This window comes from Stenella coeruleoalba (assembly GCF_951394435.1).
Source record: "Stenella coeruleoalba genome assembly, chromosome: 18".
Taxonomy (NCBI): domain Eukaryota; kingdom Metazoa; phylum Chordata; class Mammalia; order Artiodactyla; family Delphinidae; genus Stenella; species Stenella coeruleoalba.
Window position 1 is genome coordinate 32,928,277 of NC_137164.1, and position 24,131 is coordinate 32,952,407.

The following is a 24,131-nucleotide window of genomic DNA, read 5'->3' on the forward strand; positions in this document are numbered from 1 at the left end:
CTGCTCTTGGTCTTCTGTTCAAGAGATCAGAAGATCTCTCATTTTCCTTGTAACAGTTATTAAGATGAATTGATAATCTTGGATCTAACTCCAGAGCTCACTTGAGAGATCTAGAGGGGAAAAAATTATTATTTCAAGAAACATATCCTTTCCAGGCACTTATAATTATAAACAAGGGCAGAATGTATGGTTGGATAATAGCTAGTGAAAGTGCAAAGGAACTCTGTTAATAAGCAGTAGGTATATACTATAAGTACCATTTGTTTTAGAGCTTAAGGGGATTTGATTTTAAGTGAGCAGATGAACTGACTTGGTGGCTGAAACAGTGGAAAGAGGTCAGTAATTATTTGTTGAATGATTAATATAGTCCTAGTGGTCACCCTTATTACTTCAGACATGAAGCCTGAGTGTAACAGTTTAATATGATAGTTTTTCCACAAGTATTCTGAGTGCTTTTTGTAACAAAGCTACTTTAGAAAATAGATTGGCATATATATGCAAGGAATTAAAAGGATATAAGACAAGTAGAAGATAAATTTCCTTCCTTCCAGAAGCCACGTAATAAATATTAATAAGGCCTCTATCTGGCTGGCATGGTTCCAGTCTGGGAACCATTGTTGGCATGGTTCTTGATTATAATTTTGTTATGCCTGTTAAATGAATGGTATGGTGTGAAGGAAGTAAGTGGGGAAGGCCAAAGTTGACTTTTTAAAACTAGTGTTAACTTTAACAACTTTTTATTGGAATTTTTATTTTGCCTGAAGTGTGCTCATTTTTTCCCCCAGATCATGTGATTGGGAAATTAGGCTCAACCCTCCTGGTCATGCTTACCCAAGAGCTTATTATTCAAAGTAAGATACTAGAAGTCAGTTTCATTCTGTTTCTATATGGTTCAAATTCTAAAATTTTTGGACTTGTTATCTTTTTTAATGTTGGTAGCCATTTTTGATACTATTTAATGAATGATTAAGGAGAATATAATGAGCATTTTATCTTGAAAAGTTTTAAGTAAATAAGGCTTAAAATAATGTGGAGAAAAGTATTCTAGTGTATTTTTTTCCTTATAAAGTGATCAGTTAATATGAATCTTATTAAGAATTCCTGAATTTGACCATCAGTACTCAAACGAATGTTAGACATAATTAGATTTTTAAAATATGGAATTGAAGTCTTAAAGCAAATAGAAAAGGGAGATAGATCAAGAACTTGAGAATAGTAGTTCAGAAAGCCTCTAAAAGCTTTGGGCACAAATAAAGATATCCCTGGTTGATCTTTTATGTGCCCTGATTAGTGTTAATGCATACTAAGCACTTGGCCTTACTGATAGTAGTTCTCATAAATAGAAAGACTGTTTGAGGCTGAGATGTAGTGGAGCTGATTACAAAATGATCTAGAAATGCTAAAACGTTGGTCACTTGCCCAGTCCATTTAAATTGTATCCTTGTATTCTTAGGAAATAAGCAAAGCAAAGAAAAATTCTCATTGAATGTGTTTAAAATTAAAATATATAATTCCCTAAGAAAAATTAAGGAATGATACAAGAAACTTGAGACTGAGAACTCTAAATTTTTTTTGTAGAAAATTACTTATAAAAGGCTACAATAAAAGCATTTTAGATATAATTTAGAAATGAATATAAGATTTAAATTTCAGGAAAATGATATGTACATTTTCCTACTGATTTATTAAAAATACTTAAAATTGGCTACGAAAAGACTGAATATTCCGTTCATACTAATGATTATAATTGCTTTAATGAAATTAATGACTGAGGGAAGGTATTTAAGGTAGGAAAAAAAATGACCACAGAGTAGGTTAAATGTAGATTTGGTATCTTGATTCTTAAGCATTTTTCAAAATAATTTTCATAATGGTATAATTTAAAAGGTTTGACTTAAACTGCTAAACAAAAATTTTTTAAACAAACTGCTTTAAATAATTTCAATTATAAGAACAAGTTTTGCTTTCTGAAATGATAATTGCTATTCTTTGAAGTTCCAATAAATTTCACATAAATGGCAAAAATACTTCTGACATTGTCTACTGCCAGTTGCCATTCTTGGACCCGAGGCTGAGGAACATTTCCAGATTCTGTGTGCTTTATCCTGAAAGAATTTGATGAAAAAGGGTCACTGAGAGAGTGAAATATCTGCTCTGCTTGGCCTTTGAAAGAAGGGGAGAGGGCAGGGCTAGTTTTGGGCAAATTACTTCCACCTCCCTTTTTGCCCCTGCTTCAGCTCCAGGGGAGCTGGAAATGCACAGAAGGAGTCAGAAGACCTGGGTCAAGTCCTGGCTCTGCCACTTACTACCTATGTGACTTTGGGTAAGTTATTTAATGTCTCTGGGTCTCAGCTTCAGTACAGGGTTGTTGTGAGGATTAAGTAATATGATCAAAGGAAATGTGCTTTGTAAACTCCCAAGGTCTATAGAAATTTAAAATGTTATTATCATAACCTGGCCTTCTTCTTCCCAGTTCTTCCATAGTCTGGTATCCTTGGCTATGCATTTTTAAAGCAGCCCAAAATGACAACTCCTTTTGCTTTTCCCTGTATCCTCTCCATATGGGAACTCTTATTCCTGTCCTCTGCATGCTTCAGACTTAAGTATTCTAAGAATATTAAACCAGACTGGTTAAATTAATCTTCATTGTAGAGTGTGGATTGTGTTGCCCCTTTTTACCCTTCCCACTCTCACCTTTCTTCTTTAATCTTCTCAGAATTGTGCACTTAGAAACGTCGAAAAATCTCCAGTGCATGGAAGTTCGCACAGTGTTGGCAGAAGTCCCTTAAATCGTGTTACCCAGATCACTTCTCCATTAGTTAGTAAGGTTGATTGGGTATATGGGAATATGATTATGTCTCTTGTCCTTTCTTTTTCTTTGTGTGAAATGAGATGGAAATAGTTCAGAGTTAAAACTTCTTCTGAAATCTCACTGATAAGCTAGATCCTAAGTTGAGGAATAATCATAGAGAGGAGACAAGGGATTTAGTGGCCATTTCTTTGGTCAGCTCTTTGAGTTGTATCTGACTTGGCCTCATCTTTGATTCTCAGTAAACTCTAGCCTACCCTCAGTCAAACTAAATTTATAACACCTGTTGTCCTTCCTGGGTGCTCAGTTGATAGAGCCTGCATGGAGCTAAGGAGGAAAGAGAATTTGCCTTCTGCATCACGTCTGGTTTCAGATCAAGGGATCTTTAAGAGGCCATAATGAGAGCTTGTAGCTCTACTTGATCCAGCCTTCCCACATAATCTGAGAATGCTTGATTCGGCTATGTGTCAATAATAGTAATAATAGCCCCTGATGTTAACTGCTTGCCATTAATGCCTAATTACCATGGAGCACAATAACAGTTACTCATGTCATGATTAGATTAACTTTCTTAAAATTTTTATTTTATTTTATTTTTACAGCCTTGAACCATTGACTTATGCTCAATATGGTTTCTTGCTGAAGTAGCAGTGTCATCTTTCTTAACTAAAAATTAGAAATATTGAACTCTAGTGGCAATCAAATGCAAATTGAAACAATAACAGTGTTAAATGTGTGAACTAATGGGAAAAAATTAAATGATAATGTTCATGCTGGCAAAGATGCAGTGACATGAGTACTTTTATACATTGCTGATGGCAGTGTAAATTGGTGTGATCTTTCTGATTTTTTTCCAAGCCTTAAAAGTGTTCATTCCCTTTAAACTAACAATCCCACAGTTGTTAATCTCTGCTAGTGAAAGATAAAAGGAATAAGTGAATTTCTGAGAGATGATCATTGCAGCAATAACAGGAAAAACTAGAAACTACTTAAATGCCTAACAATAAGAATGGTAAAATAAAGCATCATTCATCAGCTGGGTGAAATATTTTACAATTGTGATAAAAGATCATTATGAAGGCTGTAATATCATGGGAAATATTTATGATGACTGAATGAAAGCAATTTATAGAGTTGAGAATGCCCTCAAAGTAGTGGTTGTTTTAGTGTAGTAGAATTATGTACAGACTCTGTATATGTGTATATACTTATTTTTCAATTTTATAAACTTTCTATAATTTTGTATTACATTTTTTATTTGAAAAAGTAACAGCAAGCAAAATAAAATTAGCAAGAAGAAAGTTGATCATGATTAGGGAATTTTAGTCTTAAAAAGAAATCCCTAAAATTTGCAAAAAGGACCTGAAAATATGGGAGTTTACAAAAAGAAATATGAATAAAAACATAACTTCTTTCTAATTTTTCCCTTTGCCTTCAGTGAAGTTAACAACAACATGATTATGGTTTTCCATGATAAAATACCATGATCTTTGAACTTGTTCCTGTCTATAATTAGTAAATGAAATACTTCTACAATTAAACCAGTAGACTTACCTATACAAATTACCACCTTCATTCAGTCTATCCATACAACCTACTTTCCAATTCCTTGCAAAATTCTCTCTTAATCACTGTCCACAGAACACATCAGAATTCAGTCTCTCCCAAGTGCTTTCAAATGCACAGCAAAATACATTTCTCCTATGAAATGTTTATTTAATCCATACAGGCATACCTTGTTTTATTGCACTTTATTATGCTTTGCAGATACTGCATTTTTTTACAGGTTGAAGGTTTGTGACAACCCTGTGTCGAGCAAGTCTACTGGCACCATTTTCCCAACAGCATTTGCTCACTTTGTGTCCCTGTGTCACATTTTGGTAATTCTCACAATATTTCAAACTTTACTATTATATTTGTTGTGGTGATCTGTGATCAGTTATCATTAATGTTACTGCTGCAAAAAGATTTCAACCCATTGAAGGCTCAGATGATGGTTAGCATTTTTTAGCAATAAAGTAAATTTTAATTAAGGTATGTGCTTTGTTCTTTTTAGACATATGCTGTTGCACATTTAAAGACTACAGTGTAGTGTAAATATAAATTTTGATATGCACTGGGAAACCAAAAATTAGTGTCACTCCCTTTATTGTGATATTTGCTTTATTGCAGTGGTCTGGAACCAAACCTGCAATATCTCAGAGGTATGCCTGTACTTACTTAACATTCATAATTTTGGGAATATGTTAGTATATAATTATGATACTTTGACACTTTGTCCCTGTTTTTTTTGATACATTATTAAAATATTAACTGTAAAGTGGTATTTTTATATTTGAGGTTTTCTTATTAACTTATAATTTCAAATATATTTTAATCTGTTTCAAAAAACTTTTTGAGCACTTACTATGTGACTTTATCTCTCCACCCAGAACAGTGCCCAGCACAACACATTTCCTTAGAATGATTGCATGCTGGACAATGGCAATGCATAGATGAGCAGTCTCTACACTAAAAGAGTCAGACTAGCAGAGGAGCCCAGCAAGTAAAGCACCATAGATGGAGCGTGTTTAACTCAGTCAGGAACTGACTCATAGAAGAGGCGAGGCCTTCCCTAACTATCGTGTTATAAAACAGCAGTGCGCCATCACACAAACTCTCTATCCCCTTTGCCTGCTTTATTTTCTGCATATCCTGCCCCTCCTTCCAACCCCTAAGTGAAAGCAATGTGAGAACAGGATCTTTGTCTCAGCTAATACTTCAGCATTCAGAACAGTCCCTGAAACATAAGGCTTTCAATAAGTACTTGTTAAATCTGAATGAATGAAGTTTAATGTGAGTCTCGAAAGTTTTGAAAGACTTAGCTTGGGAAAAAAACGTGTGAGAATAGCAAAGAGTGTAGGAGGGCATGGTAGGGTGAGGTATTTTGGTAGCAGTATAGGTTGGGTGTAACAAGTGTCAGCAGATGAGGCTGGCTGCAAAGGCAGGTGGCTTGAAGGATGGGGAGTCAGGTGGGTTACAGTAAGGAGTTGGAATATTTATATCTGAGAATAGGGACCAATGAAGGATTTGGGGTAGGGGAGTGTCATGATGTGATTTTGCTTTAAGAGATTATTTCCTGTGGTATAGAAAATGGGCTTTAGTGAAAGCAGAGAGCAGGGAGACCAGTTATTGCAATAGTTAAGGCAAGAGGTGGGGACTTTGGAGTCATCAGAGTCTAGGCAAAAGTAAAGAGTATGGGTGAGATTGTGTATAAAAAGAAAAAAGAAAGTGTGTAAAAAGAGAAAAGACAAAGACAAGGGTCAACTTCCAGGGAATTTCACAGCTGAGGGGTGGGAAGGGACATTGAGAAGTAGCTGTAGTTTAGGAGGACAAGGGGTTGGGCAGATGGGGAGGGATGCTTAATCCACAGTATAAAATGCTGGAAAGGTCAAGGAAGATGAGAATTGAAAAGTGGCTGTTGGATTTGGCAATTGGCAGGTTCTTATAACTGTAGAATGCACTTTCAGTGGAATGGTGGATGTGCATGACAATTTGTGGTTTCTTGACAGTAAGTGGGACATAAGAAAATGAGGGTTAGGCTACTTATAGGATCTTGGTTGTGAAGATAAAGAGGATAGAAGAAGAGAATAAGGAGTAAAGGAGCTCAGGGTGAAAATCCAAGCATGTTTACATCAAAGGCAGAGTGAAGAAAAGAGAGAAAGAGAGGTTGTAAAAATAGGTGTAAGGATTAAAAAAAATCCAGACTGTGGTGAGAAAGTGGGGTACGATCACTTTGGGTGACTTTGGGTATGTTGAGGAGTACTAAAGAGAAGAGAGGAAGGAAGTAAATATAGGTGTGGATGAGAGTAAGCTGGGTTTCAGGGAAGGAAGGTGAATAATCCTTCACTAATGAACTCTTTTCTGTCAAGTAAAAGCAGGTCATCTGTTCAAAGTAATGAGGTCAAGAATAGGAGAGGAATTTTGAAGAGAGATGTAAAGATTTAGAAACCACCCAGGAAAATGGGAGAAGAAGCTGACCAAGAATGTATTTTCACAGCAGAAGTTTTCAACCCTTAGTAAAACTTAGGCGCAAAGCATTCTGTGAGAGTTCATTCTCAGTTTCTGGTCTTTTAGTAGCTGCAGGAAAAGTTTAAGTGGATACAAAAATGAGAAGAACTTTACAAGTTTATTAAGTAGAAACTAACAAGTTAACCACTCAGCCCATTTTCAGTAGAGGTTCTCATTAAGGACCTGATATTTGAAAGTCTGCACAGTCATGATGACTATGTTATTGCCCTAGGACCTCAGCAGAATTCAGTATTGGAAAATGCCCTGTGAAAATGGCTTTAAGCTCTTGCTAGTAAATTTAGTATAATCCTAGGAATGTTAACAAAAGTTTCAGGCCTTCTTGAGCTAATCTTCATGCCAGGTAGTGATACATTAAATAGATAAAAATGTTAATTAGGTATTTGAACCTTCGAAGATGCAGTGACCCTGTGTATGTTTGGGTGTGCAAGTGTGCAAGCATGTGAGAGATATCATTGTTTAAAAAATTGTGATAGTTACTAAAATGTTCATTTAGAGTGGCTTATCTCAGTAAGGAGAAAAGAAGAAAATAAGGTAGAAAATTTTTAAACTCCTGTTTAATCTCTTAAAACCTAACCTATTGACTTTTCTATTAACTGACCTATTTACAGAAGGAGATTTTCCTAACATGGACACAGTTTTAAATAAGGAAAAAGTTTTTAAATGCTCATCATAATATTTGCATGACAGTTATAAAGAGTTGTCTAGCTATGGAATTATAAAACAAAATCCAAATATGAAACCAGTTAAGAACACATGCTGTTCACAATCATAGAGTTAATTTATAAGCTACCATGGAATATTCTTATTCTGCTATTGAAGTGGACAGCCCTTTCTCATTGCTACCATACCAAAATATTGATAAAGATTTCTGAAAAAAAAGAGCCTCAACAACTTACTTTCAACTTTCCTAAGAGAGCTTAGGAAAGTTATCTGTCTCAAAGTTTATGCCACAGAATGTGATAACACTCATTAAACAGAAACAATACTATGAGGTTTATCAATTATGAAATTGATGAACATCCTTTATTTAAAATGTATTATAAGTTCTTAGGTAAATTTAGGAACTTGCCAATTACATAGACAAAGCAGAATTGTTTGTATTCATCTAAGCCTCTGAGGGTAAATGTCTTGGAACATGTAATAGTTAATGGGAAAAATCTGGTGTGAAAATATTTGTATTGGTGAATTTTACTGCTTTATTATACTTTTCCTTCTCATTAGTAATATTTTTCAGAAAAGTCTCCATGTCTGTGGATACCAAGGGTGGGGGACACTAAGTTGGATGAATTTCATAAAGACAATTACAGTGAGCCCTCTGTATCCACAGGTTCCACCGACCGTGTATCAAAAATATTAAAAAAAAAAATTATAAGAAGTTCCAAAATGCAAAACTTAACTTTGCTGCATGCAGGCAACAATTTACATAGCATTTACATTGTAATAGATATTATACATTATCTAGAGATCATTTAAAGTCTACAGGAGGGTGTGTGTCAGTTATATGCAAATACTATAGTACCATTTTATATAAGCACGCACAGATTTTGATATGATGGGGTAGTCCTGGAGCCAGTCACTCATGGGTATTGAAGGACAAATGTACTGTATTTGGTAAGCTAGTAGGATTTGTCTCAGTAAAGAAGATTGCCTCTGGGTTCCTTTCTTCACTGGAAGAAAAATGAACATTCTGCTAATTGACCAGATTCTCAGCCTCACTTTTGTATTACATTGGTTATTGACACCAATAATTGTAAAATCACTTTGTAAATGTAGAGTGCCACATCAAGGCTCGTTTAGCCTTATGTGTTCTCCACCTCTGTAACTCTCTAGAATAATGCAAATTGCTTGACTCAAACCAATAAAAGAGAAACTGTGTTGTATGTGACATTATAAAGAATGGAACTTTACACTTGTGAAGGAGTAATGATAGCTAACTTTATTGAACACTTAATGTTGTACCCAACATTATTCTAAGCTCTTTACTTAACACTAATTTATTTAAAGTATAGTAGCTGCTTATTGATAGTGTAGCCATTTCAGGGTAGTTCATTCTCTCATTGAGTGATTCATAGTAGGCGGTGCTCAGAGTAGATAGCATTGTGGATAATTTGTGTTTTATAGTAAGAACTATAGCACCTAAATGATATCACATCCATTTTGTTTTATAATTTCATGATGTATTTAAAATGTAAATGAGATGGAAAGCACTTGATTTTGATCTATTTATATAAGCCTTGTAAAAGTTTAACATGATAGGCAATTCTCTCCTTCAGCCTCTGTATCTACTGGGATGTGTGGAAAGAGCATGGATTTTAGAGTCCAACATAACCTGGGCAAGATACATAATCTTTTGGTTGTCTTAAAGAACATAGTAGCTCCTCAATAAATATTTTGTTCAGTCATCAAATGATTGAAATGCCTGGCACATAGGTTCTTAATTACTTTTGTTTCCATTTTTTAGTTTTCCTTCAAGGATTTAGAAATAGCAGCCTCCCTTATTGTTCACTTCCTCAGAGTAATATTTGTTGACCCTTGACTGCCACAGCAATTACTGATTGGAACTTCCAGATCAGGAGTTGGGAAGGAAACTGAAACTGCTTCCTTGTACCATCTTTTTCTTTGAATTAATTTTTTTTCCTTTTATATTTCCTGTTAAAGTTTTCTTTTCTGTTTGAATGTTACTAGGATAACAGACTTTTGTATTAAGAGTCTTACAATATAGCCCTAATAGAAAAATTCACAAGTCTTTTAAAGTAAACTAGTTTTTCTCATAAAGTGAAAGAACTGCGTTCCCTTTAAGCTAATAGTATTGCCTGCAAAGTTATAAAAATTTCCATCATTTTCTTTCACACTTTTGAAATCCTATGGTTTATAACAGCCTTCATAAATTGGCGACTTCCATCCCAGCTCTGACACAGAGCTTTTCAGCCTGTCCTGCTGTCTGTGTACGTGCTGCTTGACATTGACAGGATTCTTGTCAAAATGGGGCTTTTGCATAAATTAGTGTTTAACCCTGGACAGGCTTTTCCTCCTCATTTCAATACAGCTTTTAAGAGACTGTGCTGCTCTTATCCATAGATAATGAAAGTGAAATTTGACTATTTTATCATGCATTTTACACTCTGAAGGAGTACCATAAACTTTACTAGTCTTATTTATTTTTCTTTTTTTAAAAAAATGTATTTATTTATTTATTTTTGGCTGCATTGGGTCTTTGTTGCTGTGTGCGGGCTTTCTCTAGTTGCCGCAGGAGGGGGCTACTCTTCGTTGTGGTTCATGCGTTTCTCATTGCCATGGCTTTTCTTGTTGCAGAGCATGGGCGCTAGGCACACGGGCTCAGTAGTTGTGGCTCATGGGCTCCAGAGCGCAGGCTCAGTAGTTGTGGCATATGGGCTTAGTTGCTCTGCGGCATGTAGGATCTTCCAGGACCAGGGCTCGTACCCATGTCCCCTGCATTGGCAGGAAGATTCTTAACCACCGCGCCACCAGGGAAGTCCTCTTACTGATTTCTCATTAAGCCCTAATTAGTAATTCTCAGTGTTACCAATTCTTGTACAATATAGACACCATCACTGATAGCCTACTGTCCCTTCTTGTCCAGAGGACCTATTTGCCTTACTTTTTATTTTAATAAGCAGCTTACATTGTATGTGGGGGAGAAAGTGAGAGGAAGGGGAAGGAGTTTCGAGTTGCATAAAGGAGTACACTTTAAATAATCTTATGGATGAATTTAGAAGTTTTAAAAAGTTAATTGTTTTACCTTAATACTTTCCAGAAGGTACATATTAAGCATTGTGGATAATTTGTGTTTTACAGTAAGAACTGTAGCACCTAAATGATATCACATCCATTTTGTTTTATTAATTTTATGATGTATTTAAAATGTAAATTTTGATCTATTTGTATAAGCACTTGATTTTGATCTATTTCTTGGGTATTTGAAGCACCCAAGAAAATCTTTTGACTCTAATGCAGAGACTTTGTACCTTCCTGATTTTTTCTTACCATCATTGTTCCAGCCATGACTGAATGGAGAAGGAACAATAGCTTCATTCTTGAACTACAAGAATATTTACATATTCAGTAGGAACAAACATTTATTTGCTTTTCCTTTGGGTATGATGATGAGCAAATTATTCTCCATAGTATATTATCAGTTCCCCCAGCCTCTGTTGAACATCTCAGATGTTTCAGGTGTGGAATTACATGTGACTAAAAACATGGTTCCTGAATTTCAATAAACCTAGAAATAGTATTATTACAGCAAAATATAATATGTTTAGTAGCCTTAATTAAATCAGGTGATATGTACTGTCTAATTTTTCTTTACCTAAGTTGATGGAAATGAGTTTATCTCCCTTATTATTCTTGGAGAAAAGCTTTGTGATACCTTTTCTTTCTTCAACAGTCTAACCATCAAAAATGATTGAGAAGAGAAGCTAAGCTTGGAAAGAAAATGATTTCTTTTAAAAAAAAGCTAACTCTTCATATACTGAACATTTTGAAATCTCAACATGAGGGAAAAAACCTCATAAATTTAAGCATACTAAGAGTAATTTATACTTAGTTAACAGCAAGACGATATGTTATATCTTTACCAACATATTGAAATAATTAGAATAAATGATCGAGAATGTGACGATTGGAGTTCCTTCTATACAATGCCTGCTTATAACTGGAACGTATACGCCAGGCACCATATATGTCTGTGTTAGCTGATTTAATAACTACAGGAACCCTATGAAATAATTATTAGTATTCCCACTTAATACACATGAAAAAGTACAAATCCAAGTTCAGAGCCATTAAGAAACTTGCCTAAAATCATAGAGCTAATAAGTTGTAGAGCTGATGTTCAGTTTGCAGACTTGCTGACATCATAGCACATGATTTTACACTTTACCTGTAAATGGAGATAAATGATACCAACCTACTTTTTGTATAATGTATATAAAAATTTCATCATAGCAGTAAGTTTGTACTCAATATGTGATACACAGTTTTGGTAAAGTAACTATCAACTATTTAGTTCATTCAGTCTTAATTCTCTCTTTAAAATTTAGAGAATTTTAAATTGAGAAGCAAAGATGTATATGCAAGAGGTATTTCTCAAGGGGCTAGAAAATATTTTACAAAGAGTAGAAAAAGAATCAACCTATTCCTTTAACCTACAGTTCTATTCCTAAGAGCTTAATCTTATACTGTGAATCTCCTTTTATCTTCTAAATTTCACTGGAATCTAGTTTCAGGGTTAAACTACATTTTAGCCACCCATGTATGTTTTAGGTGGTAATCCTCCAATTTCCACTAGGCAAAAAAAAAACTAACAAATTACCAAGATAATTTTATTTTAGAAAAACTGGCTTAATATTATATAGTTATTCAGAACACACCAATGATAAAACTATGCCAAAGTAGTTAGTATCTTTCAATAGTGCATATATTCAATTACAGTTAAATTTAAAACTTTAGGTTGGGAAAATAATTCTCTTCAAATATACAATGAAATAGACCTGGGAATAGGTTATAGACATTTCGTTTGTTGACAAGTACAGTATGAGCAAGGAATGATCAAGCAGCTGCTAAAAACATTAAAGCAAGGTCAGATTGCACTAATGATTATATAGAGTTTGCTCATCATGGGAAATAGTAGTATTATGTTGCAAGCAGACCATACATGCAATATTATTCTGAATACTAGGTTACATAGAATAGTAAATATTAAAATGTATAAAGGAAAATACGATCAAGATGATGGGAGATAGTGGAAATAATGGTATTTGACAAATGATTCCAGGAACTGAGTCTTTTGATTTTAGAAAATAGAAGACTAAGAGAAAGGCATAATACTTGTTTTAAAATAATTTAAAATCTTCCATATGGCAAAGGACATAGGCTTAATTAGAAAGCCTGGGTAGTTTGCACTTTCTAGAGAAGGGTACAAAGGAGTGGGGTTGGCTGCCTGAGAAAGCCTTAGCATCCTTCACCACTTATTTGAAGGAGACAGAACCATCACACCACCTGTGTGTGATGTGTGGGGATGAATTTTGTACCTTGTAGATCAGATCATTGACTCCTGGGGCACCTCACAATTCTTAAACTACAGCTTTTATTAACTAGCCTGATAATTGATAAGGACTTTTAAACATATTTTCTTTATGTTTCACTATAGAGAAATCATTTTACTTCATTATGCAGACATTGTTAATATGGGTTGCTGGGTATGTATGGGATTTAAATGTGAAAATGATTATTACATCGTAATCTTATAGATAACTATAAATAATTTATAAATAACTATAAATAATCTTATAGATAGCTGCTATAAGATTCAAAATTTTAATTCTTTTCCTGTCAATCTTATGTTCCTTAGGGGTGAAAACATTAGCAAATGATTTTATTTTCTGTACTGTTAGATATTGCAAACCTTTTCTTAAAGTTATATAAAGCATGTCAAGTCATCTCCTTTCCCTACTCCAACACTCAGTACTTTTTAATGGCAAAGATCTGGCCTGTATTTTATCAATTTGACATGGAGTTTTTTTTTCTAATTCTGTTTCTTTAGTCTGTATTACAGGTCACTGAAGCACATCATAAGTACTTGTCTCAAGTGGTCAGTTACATAAAATGTACTGGGCTGACTGTTTTAGAATAAAAAGCAGTCTGGCATTATGATGTGGTAATTATTACTTTCAGAGAAAGAATTAGTTAATTCATTCTTAAAGTATATTGTATTAGTTACAAATTTAAGATGTAAAAATGGTATAACTTATGAGGGAGTGAAATGATTAACCACTTGTGATTAGTGCTCATAAGTTTTAACCGTAAAATATTCTAAAACATATTTGCTCAATTAGCATATTTGGGAAAGCAGTTGCTTTTGCAAGAGTAATTTATAGGCAATCACCTGAAAACATATCAACAGGCATAGATAAGCATTTTTCATTATTAATCATCATTGCTATACCTCTGCTGTTTAAATAGTGTCTCTTTTTTATGGCATTTGATAAAATTTTAAGGTTATGGTCTTGTTATTAAGGCAAGATGTTCAAAGAGGTTAATCACGTTTATTTTTAGCTTTTTCTTAAAATGTTCATATTTTAGGCAAATAATATCTTTAACTTTTGATTAATCATTTTCAGTAATGTCTTTGCTAATTTTCTCCTTTTCTTTGTTTTATTTGCCCTTTTTCTCTATAATTAAAAAAGAAGACCTCTTCCTAAAAGAAACAAAAACAGTGGTAACAATGGAATGATTTATAATGTGAAATCATTAGTTTTTGTGTATAGATGTTTTTCAAATTTCTGAAGAAATAAAAGGCAAGCAGGTGACAAGAGTCTTTCTCCTTGCATTGGCTCTTTCATTTTCTTCAGTGGCTTTTCCACTTTCCTTATCTGACAAAAGCAATTTGAGGAATATTCTTAACAGCAAACCTGATTTTTAGCAAAATCTGTGAGTCTTGATAGTTCAGTTGAAGTGAGCATGTATATATTACTGTCAAAGAATTACTTAATTCAGAATAATAGACAATGTATATGGCTTATTTGCTAAACTCTTTTTGGGTATTATCTCATGTAATGCTCCTTGTAAACCTATGAGTTGATTACTGCTGTCTATGTGAGAAAACTGAGATGTAGAGAAGTTGAGTAACACATGTAGGAAGTGGTGGAGTCTAAACTCAGACTCAGATCTGACCTAACAGACTGAGGTCTTAAATACCAATTCCATGATAAGGTATCTCTCAAGGGAATCTGAGTAGATTGGCATCTTTTGGAGCAGAAATATGCTTCCTACCCTGACTTCTGGACAAGCTTTGGAATCTATTTAACCTTTAGCTTTAAAAGAGGAAATGAGTTGGAGAGAGGTACACATTTTTACAAATCATATATTCATTCTTTGGACTTCACTATGGCATTTCAACAAAGATGCTGACCATTAAATGTTTATACTAGCCTCAGGGCAGAAGCCATCTACTTATTTAAAATTAATCTTTAGCCAGCTATTAGAAAAAAATAAGCAAAACTGTCTGAAGCAAGAAATGTAAAATATACACTATGTGATGCCATGAAAAGAACTTTGGAGTGGACAGCCCAGGGGTCTTATTGAAGCATGGCCACTTACATAACTTTGGGTAAGTTACTCTGAGCCTTAGCTTGTTCATCTGTAGAAGGATGAGATTAAGTAATTCAAAGCATTGTTGCAAGGATTAAATGAGATAAAATGCCAGGCACATAGTAGAATAATCATTCCCCTTTTTTCTATTCCAAGTTTTAAAGAAAGTTGGGTGTGTTTTTGATGGAAGAGTATCAGTACTTTTATTATTTGAAGTTTGAAAAGGGTGACATTTTCTAGTCTCTTTTTTGTATTATATTCTCCTAGTTGAAATATGGATGCAGCCTTTTGATGTTGAGTTGCATTTTCTTGAGTGTCTAAGCTGCCAAAAATAGCTTGTTTACTTTGTATTAAATAGTAGAAGATCTTAACGATGTTAGAGGAAAGACAATGGTGGATAGTACTGTATTTGCTTTAACTGTCATTGAAACATCCAGTTTTCTTCCATGTTAAAGTTTAGTTGTCTTATTTAGGTAGTGCTTTAGTTGGCAGAGTACAGAATAAAACCCTTGAGGTAGGGATTCAGATGATTTCCTAATATCTGATAGAATCATCAATAATCCTTACCTAATTCTTATGTAACTTTAGAGAATATCCTCTTTTCTAAAAAGAGAATATCAGAACACAGTGAAATGTCTCAGAGTTCTCCTGAAACATTGTATTGCCGTTCCTCCCTGGCAGCCAGGCACGCCTCCAGTCCTGCCCTCGGTCCCCAGCAGCGGAACAGCGGCTGGGAGGTCTTCCGGCGCTGTTTGCGGCGTGGCCGCCTCCTCTGTGGCGCTACGACATACTGCGAGAAGTGGAGCTCCCGGGTGGAGATGTGTCTCTTCCTTGAAGACCTGCGGGAGGGCTCCTGCATCCTCTGCCTCTGCTCCAGGGCGTTTGTGGAAGATCGGAAATTGTGCAGTTTGGGATTAAAAGGCTACTACGTTAAAGACGATGGCAACAGTGCAGGAGAGCAAGCTACAGAAGAGGAAGAAGGTGGTCGTCCCCAGGGCACTGCAGAGTCACGTGACAGCAAAGACGTAGGCCCAGATGAAAGTGAACTTGATTCTGAGGCTGAACTCATGAGAAGTATGGGACTGCCACTTCAGTGTGGTAGGGTGTCTGCACATAAGAATTTTGAGGTATCTATGAATACTAGAAACAAAGTTTAAAAAGAGAAAAAACATCAAAAGAAGTACTTAGATGAAATTAAGAGAGAATCTTGGAGACAAGAATGTGCGGAAGATGACATTTTGGCTTCAGATTCAGATGATCCATCCTCATCTGAGAATGAGAACACCAGAAGGTATAAACTTCGAACCAAAAAAGACATTGAAGGTGAGAATCTTCCTGCTGAAAATACATTATCTCCAAAGCTGGAAATTACGGAGCTCTGGGAGAAGTACTGGAAGGAATACCAGGGGGAACTGCTGTGGCAAAGCTGGCAAGAAAAGCATGCAGGTCAGACGCCGTCCTCAGAACCCTGGAACATCCCTAATACAGAGGCGGAATGGGAGCAGCATTATAGCCAGCTGTATTGGTATTATTTGGAACAGTTTCAGTATTGGGAAGCTCAGGGTTGGACTTTTCATGCTTCACAAAGCTGTGATACAGATACTTGTGTGTCTAAAACAGTAGTTGACAACAAGAAAGACGAAAATCGCACGAAAGCAGATGAACTTTCTTCTCCATCTTCATCAATGGATAGCGAAAGCTCTAGTTCAAGTGATAAAGATCATAATGAAATTCTTGATGGACTTAGTAATATAAGTCTGAATTCAGAGGATGTAGAACAGAGCCGATTAGATCCCTCTGTGAGTTGTGATGGACAGCAGAAGAGAATGCCTTGCTTAGGGCCAAAGTGAACCATATAATGGAGGAAGCAAGGAAAGCAGCTTGTCTGGGAACAGAAGCACAAGCCAACCAGCTCAGGATTCACAAGAGTCATCAGAAGCAAACACAATCACAGACAGACCACACCTCATCGGCACTGATGGAGATGAGAGTGGCAAAGATCCACCTGAACAGAAGCCAAGCAAATTCAAGAGGAGCCACGAACTGGACATTGATGAAAACCCAGATTCAGACTTTGATGTCGACGGTTCCCTTCTAGGATTCAAGCATGGCTCAGGACAAAAATATGGTGGAATTTCAAATTTCAGTCACCGGCGGGTCAAGTATCCACACAAGAATGTGAAGTACAAGTCAAAGTACTTGGACATGAGAAGACAAATCAATATGAAAAACAAACACATCTTCTTCACTGAAGAGCCAGGAAAAACTCTTTTCAAGAAAAGCAAAACTTTGAATAAGGTAGAAAAATTCCTAAAATGGGTAATGAACCAATGCATGAGGAAGCATCGCAGGAGTCAGTTTCTCATAACAACGTTCAAGATACTTGCACAAGCAGTGGTTCAGAGGAACAAGAAGTGTCTGTTGAAAAAGGGGATGACCCACCGGAGACGAGTGAGCCAGAACCTGGAAAGCGTCGTGCCATGTCTTCAGCTGGGGAAGTGGGAACAGAGAAAACTGACAGGGACAGCACAGAAGCAGCAGTGACAGATGAGGGTGACTGCCCCACCAAGGCTGCACCAGACCGTCTTCAGGTAGAAGCCGAAGCTGAAAATAAAAAGAAGAAGAAGAAGAGCAAGAACAGAAAGGGAATTGGTCTGCCTCCGGAGATCACTGCTGTGCCCGAGCTGGCAAAGTACTGGGCCCAGAGATACAGGCTCTTCTCCCGCTTTGACGATGGGATTAAATTAGACAGAGAGGGCTGGTTTTCAGTTACACCCGAGATCGCTGAGCACATTGCTGGCAGGGTCAGCCCGTCCTTCCACTGTGACACCGTAGTCAACGCATTTTGTGGAGTTGGAGGAAATACCATTCAGTTTGCCTTAACAGGAAAGAGAGTGATCACCATTGATATTGATCCTGTTAAGATCGATCTTGCTCACAGTAATGCAGAAATTTATGGGGTAGCGGACAAGATTGAGTTCATCTGTGGAGATTTCCTGCAGCTGGCTTCTCGTTTAAAGGCTGATGTCGTGTTTCTCAGCCCTCCTTGGGGAGGACCACACTACACCACCGCCGAGATCTTCGACATCAGCACCATGATGTCTCCTGATGGCTTAGAAATTTTTCAGACTTTCCCAGAAGATCACTAATAATATCATTTATTTTCTTCCAAGAAGTGCTAATATCGACCAGGTGGCGTCCTTGGCTGGGCCTGAGGGCAAGTGGAAATAGAACAAAACTTTAATAATAGATTGAAGGCAATCACTGCTTATTTGGGGGAACTGATCCGCAGATCAGCCTCTGAATCATAAGTGAGGTGGTATAGAGATCAAAAGATCATAGCGGTCAGAACACTATTCACTTGGAATTTCTTCTCTGTATTCACTGACACTTTGTACCCATAGTAAAATGGGTATTTGTACCCTAATACACTTTTTGCCCACATTGATGCAGTACCATCCGGAATTTGCTTTTAAACATCCATTTATTTTATAAAGTTAGTGTTTTTTAAGTTTCTATTGAAAAAAATATGAAATATATTTTGTAATATAGAAGTTTATATTCTTTTTCTATTAAAATGGCAGTGAAAGGAAGAAAAAAAAAAAACATTATATTCTCAGCCATGCATTTTGGACCAGTTGCTTAGTAGTTAGATTTTGAATCCGATTTTGTTTCTTGTCTTGAATCAGTGTGGTTTTTTTTAATTAAATTTTATTTTTTTATACAGCAGGTTCTTATTAGTTATCCATTTTATACATATTACTGTATATATGTCAATTCCACTCTCCTAATTCATCACACCAACACCACTACCCCCGCCACTGCCCCCCTTGGTGTCCATACGTTTGTTCTCTACATCTGTGTCTCTGTTTCTGCCCTGCAAACCGGTTGATCTGTACCATTTTTCTAGGTTCCACATATATGCGTTAATGTACAATATTTGTTTTTTTCTTTGTGACTTACTTCACTCTATATGACAGTCACTAGATCCATCCACGTCTCTACAAATGACCCAATTTCATTCCTTTTTATGGCTGAGTAATATTCCATTGTGTATATGTACCACATCTTCTTTATCCGTTCGTCTGTCGATGGGCATTTAGGTTGCTTCCATGACCTGGCTATTGTAAATAGCGCTGCAATGAACATTGGGGTGCATGTGTCTTTTTGAATTATGGTTTTCTCTGGGTATATATGCCCAGTAGTGGGGTTGCTGGGTCATATGGTAATTCTATTTTTAGTTTTTTAAGGAACCTCCGTACTGTTCTCCATAGTGGCTTATCAATTTACATTCCCACCAACAGTGCAAGAGGGTTCCCTTTTCTCCACACCCTCTCCAGCATTTGTTGTTTGTAGATTTTCTGATGACGCCCATTCTAACTGGTGTGAGGTGATAGCTCATTGTAGTTTTGATTTGCATTTCTCTAGTAACTAGTGATGTTGAGCAGCTTTTCATGTGTCTCTTGGCCATCTGTATGTCTTCTTTGGAGAAATGTCTATTTAGGTCTTCTGCTGATTTTTTGATTTGGTTGTTTGTTTTTTTAATATTGAGCTGCATGAGCTGTTTATATATTTTAGAGATTAATCCTTTGCCCATTGATTCATTTGCAAATATTTTCTCCCATTCTGAGGGTTGTCTTTTCGTCTTGTTTGTAGTTTCCTTTGCTTTGCAAAAGTGTTTAAGTTTCATTAGGTCCCATTTGTTTATTTTTGTTTTTATTTCCATTACTCTAGGAGGTGGATCAAAAAGATCTTGCTGTGATTTATGTCAAAGAATGTTCTTCCAAAGTTTTCCTCTAAGAGTTTTATAGTGTCTGGTCTTATATTTAGGTCTCTAATCCATTTTGAGTTTATTTTTGTGTATGGTGTTAGGGAGTGTTCTAATTTCATTCTTTTACTTGTAGCAGTGTGGGGTTTTTTTCTGCCACAAAATATTTGGTTAAAATAAATTATTACCGGACCTGGTATATTAAACAGATTATTTTAGAGCTGCTCTGAGGGAAAGAGGGATTATAATTCTGCATTACACTTTATTCTAAAATGGTATCTTATCTCACTCAAAGTTTCAAAAACAGATAAATTAGTTTATTAGCATAAAATTTGCTTATTTTGCTTATGTTTAATGAAGGCTGAGATTTTTATTTTTCCCCATTTAGGTATAGAAGGTGAGTTTGTATTGTCAAATGAGAAATTTAATTCATAGAAGTCAAAAGCAGGGTTTAGATTTTCCCTGTGATAAAACGCAAAGACAACGGTCTCTGAACTGAGTCAGGGGCCTGTGTTCCCGTTCCTGTTCTTTCAGCAGTTCATTTTCTTATATTAATCAAGCCACTCAACCTAGCTGGTTCCTAGTGTACAGCAGAGGTTGAACCAGTTTTGGTTTTAGTTTTTGTGCTTTAGGGGTTACAGAACTTGGAAGAACTAAAGAAGAGAAAGCCAAGGGGATACTGTATGTAAAAACACCCACTGTAACCTGAGCCCATCTATTTTATATTGGAATTCTGTATAAAATTTCATTTGAAAGAAGAGTGTCACATTTACCCCAAAAATAGATGATGATTTTTAAAATTTAAATTTGCTCAATTAGATTATCCCCAAATCCTCTTCCAATTCTGGCATTCACTGTGTCTGTATTTCTTGTCCTCATTACTTGGAAGCATAGTGTGAAGGGCAGACAGGACTATGAATCAGAAGACCTACTAACTCAGGTTATGGTACTAATTACCTGAGCAAATTATAGCTTCTTAGTTTTTTGGACTAACTGTTCTTTACAGAAACTATCTGTTTTGTAGTCTGTGGTTCCAGGCTACCACAGACAGACCCAGTTTATTTTGTGGTGGAGTTGTAAATATGGAATTGGAATATATTTTTAAACAAGAATAATTGGTAAACTAAGGTCAGTGTTAATCATAATACTTGACTCCTGTAGGCACAGCTGTTATCCATAATCTTCAATTACTTTATTACTATCCAATTTTCAGTTGCTCTAATATAATAGAATATTAGTATAATTGATCTAAAATAGATTACTTAAAATATTTTAAGTTCTACTATTGGAATCCATTACATGAATTTTTGTTTTTGTTTTTGAATGGGGCAGAGGTACTTTATTTCATTACTTGGACTAAAAAGTAAAATCAAAGGTCAGAGTTTTCCAGTGGAAACCAAGAGGAAATGTTATGAATATCCAAGGTATAATCAAAATTATATATACAACCTAGAGCCAATTCAGAGAGCTCAATAATCTTCAAAGTGGTTTTCATACATTAATTAATGCTGATGGCATCCCAAGGGTGAAAGAAATTTAATTCTCATATTTTAGTTATGGATAACCACAGGAAGACTCTGAATGGATCAAGATGTGCCATTTTAATAAGGCAGGTCAACAAATATTTCATCAAATATCTACCACATCAGCAATATATGAGGCGCAAAGTATCCCACTGATGTGGCCTACTTTACAGCCTGTTTTTCTGTTTGTTTGTTTTAGACTTTATTTTATAGAGGAGTTTTAGATTCACAGCAAAACTGAGAGGGGTATGGGATTTCCCACATACTCTTCGCCCCCACACATGCATAGCTTCTCCCGTTTATCAACATCCCCCACCATCTATCCGTTGTACATATGTTACAATTGATAGACCTACATTAACTCATCATTATTTTCCAGAGCCCATAGTTTACATTAGGGTTCACTCATGGTGTGCATTGGGTTTGGACAAATGTATTGGGACATGTATCTACCATAATAGTATCATACAGGATAGTTTCACAGCCCTAAAAATCTTCCTGTGTTTTGCGTATTCATCCCTCCATCCCCCCTAACCCTTGGCAACCAATGATCTTTTTACTGTCCCTATTTTGCCTTTATTACATGATATTTTGGGAAAGCAGGTTTGTCTTTAAAATTATTGTTTGCTTAGGTTTTATATTAAAATTAGTTGCTATTTCTATAAACTGACTATACAAGTTAACCAGACAGGCAAAGGTGGTCTGGAAATTCATAAGTAGTTCATATGTGAATCACTCAAGGAGATATGTACTCATTAAGATTTCAGTGTTCAAAATATTCAGAGTTCAAGGATTATTGTTGAGGGTACGTTGTATACATTTTGTATGCTGGCTTGTGTTTTTGTGACTACTGTGCAAATTGTTAAAAGGAACTGACTAGAAAAATTTTTATTAAATTTCACACAAAGTAGCTATTAGAGGTGACAATATCAGTTAGTTTTTCCAAGTTTTTTGTGAAGAGAATTGCCATCCCTGTTCCCTACTCCCACCAGTAATCAATAATCGTTTTCTCCTTACAAAGTCATTGCTGTGCAAAAATGCTGAAGAAATGGTAATGTAAGATGAGGCAATTCAGTAAGTTAAGTAAGTATGAACATGTTGCTGAAGCAGAGGAAAACATAGTGTTGTCAGCGAATAGAGACCTCCCCACAGAAGTTCCATAAACGCAGCTTTTAGGCATTAGAGACAGAGGCAGAAGAAATATCCGAAAAGGAAAAGGGAAAGGGTGGCAAACCCAAACTTCCTGAATTTCAGAATTATTTTCCAGGCTGTCCTGGCACTTAGGAATAGGAAGTTTCCTCCTCCTCCATTTGCCTAGAGAGCATCCTTGGCCTCTACCTACTGGATGTAGTAGCAACTCCCCCCACCTACTCCTTCAGCTTGTAATAACCAAAAATGTCTCCAGACATTGGCTACCTCCCCTGCCCCCACACTGTGGGGTAGGGAAATCACTCCCAGTTGAGAACCACCAGATCCACCACCTTCTTTAGAGTGGTGGTTTATATGCTTATCTGCACATCACCTTTATTTGTGGAACAGAGAACCTGACCTGTATTTAAATGTGTTTCACACCTCCTACTGAAGTATGTTCCAGGTTCGAAGTAACTGATTTACAATGAGCTTTTCCAACAGCTCATTTATAAATGAGGAAATAGTGTATTTGTCTGTATTCTCACTCAAGATGTAGTTTGTGCTATCGAGAGACTAAAAATGATATGCAGGAAAGGTGTAGTTGTGACCCGTCAAATGTGTTTTATAGGTGAAGTTGTGTATCTCCTTTTTGCATTGGTGCTATGACTCATTTTTTCCTTTCAACATATCACTTCATTCATGTTTGGTGTCACAATGATTATTGAATATGTATCTTTTCATTAAAAGGAGTAATAAACTACTAAATATTGGCATAAAAAGAGGGCACATTTTGAATATTATTTATTTGGTATTTTAAAACCAGGTAAATCTGATAGCATGGTGAGCAAAAATCTGAATCCCAATAAAATGGTTCTAAATCTCAAAAGCTTTGTTGAAGATGGCATTGGTCAGTTCCATTTTTGTGAACGTTATCACCAATCTTTTAAAGAACCTTGTCTGAGTTAGAAACAAAATGGCCCTGGTCTGGACTCTTCCTCTAGTGAGCTCTGTGACTTGGGAAAATCACCTCTCTGGGTTTAGAGATTCCTCATCTGTCAAATCTAAGGGGACAGACCAGATAGCCTTCCAGGACTGTGCCAGCTCAAAATACTGTCAGATTTTTTTTAAATGTTCATGAACTGTGAAATTAATTTTTTTTTTAGTTCTAAAGCTGTTACAGAGTAGTGAAACTAAAGGAAGAAGATAAAGGTATAAATTTCATTCAAAGATGACTCCAAATAAACTGATCTATTAAATTGAGCTGTGTGTTATATGGAAAGGGGTGCTCATTCAGTGCTAAAAATTACTAGCTCTAAACTGTATGAAGTGATTTTTGTGGGTAACCAGGTTTGCCCCCGACTACTCTGTGGGAAGAATATTTCAAAGTTAAAAGAGCAAGATTGTGCCTTTGACAACTGAAAACCAAGCTGTCAGAATTATTTTTATTTTTTGCTTCCATTTTGTATAAAATGATTGTGAAGACATCAAATAATGTCAAAGAAATCTCATGGTTGGTCATCTCTATAAAACCATTTAATCGGTTATGGCTAGTATAGTCTGAGATTCTTTTAAACAATAGAGATAGTTTTTCAAATAGCAATGGCACATTTATTATATAAATCCAGGTCACTCACTCAGTAAATGTAGTGTCCTACCTTTAATACTATATTTTATTGATAAAGTATATAGGTTTTTAGATGTCCTCTAACCAGTTTTG

General features: G+C 35.8%; 2 protein-coding genes across 5 annotated transcripts in view; both read left to right on the forward strand.

The window, feature by feature from the left end:
- TDRD3 (tudor domain containing 3) overlaps positions 1 to 24,131 on the forward strand; it is a 243,933-nt gene that overhangs the window by 211,921 nt on the left and 7,881 nt on the right. The gene's annotated exons all lie outside the window — the stretch shown is intronic.
- Positions 15,787 to 18,303, forward strand: LOC307176703 (trimethylguanosine synthase-like; the record flags this gene model as incomplete). The annotated part of the gene is given in 6 exon segments (XM_079903056.1): positions 15,787 to 16,146; positions 16,150 to 16,830; positions 16,832 to 17,309; positions 17,312 to 18,114; positions 18,116 to 18,203; positions 18,206 to 18,303. Coding segments are annotated over 6 exon segments (2,484 nt in total). The 5' UTR covers positions 15,787 to 15,810.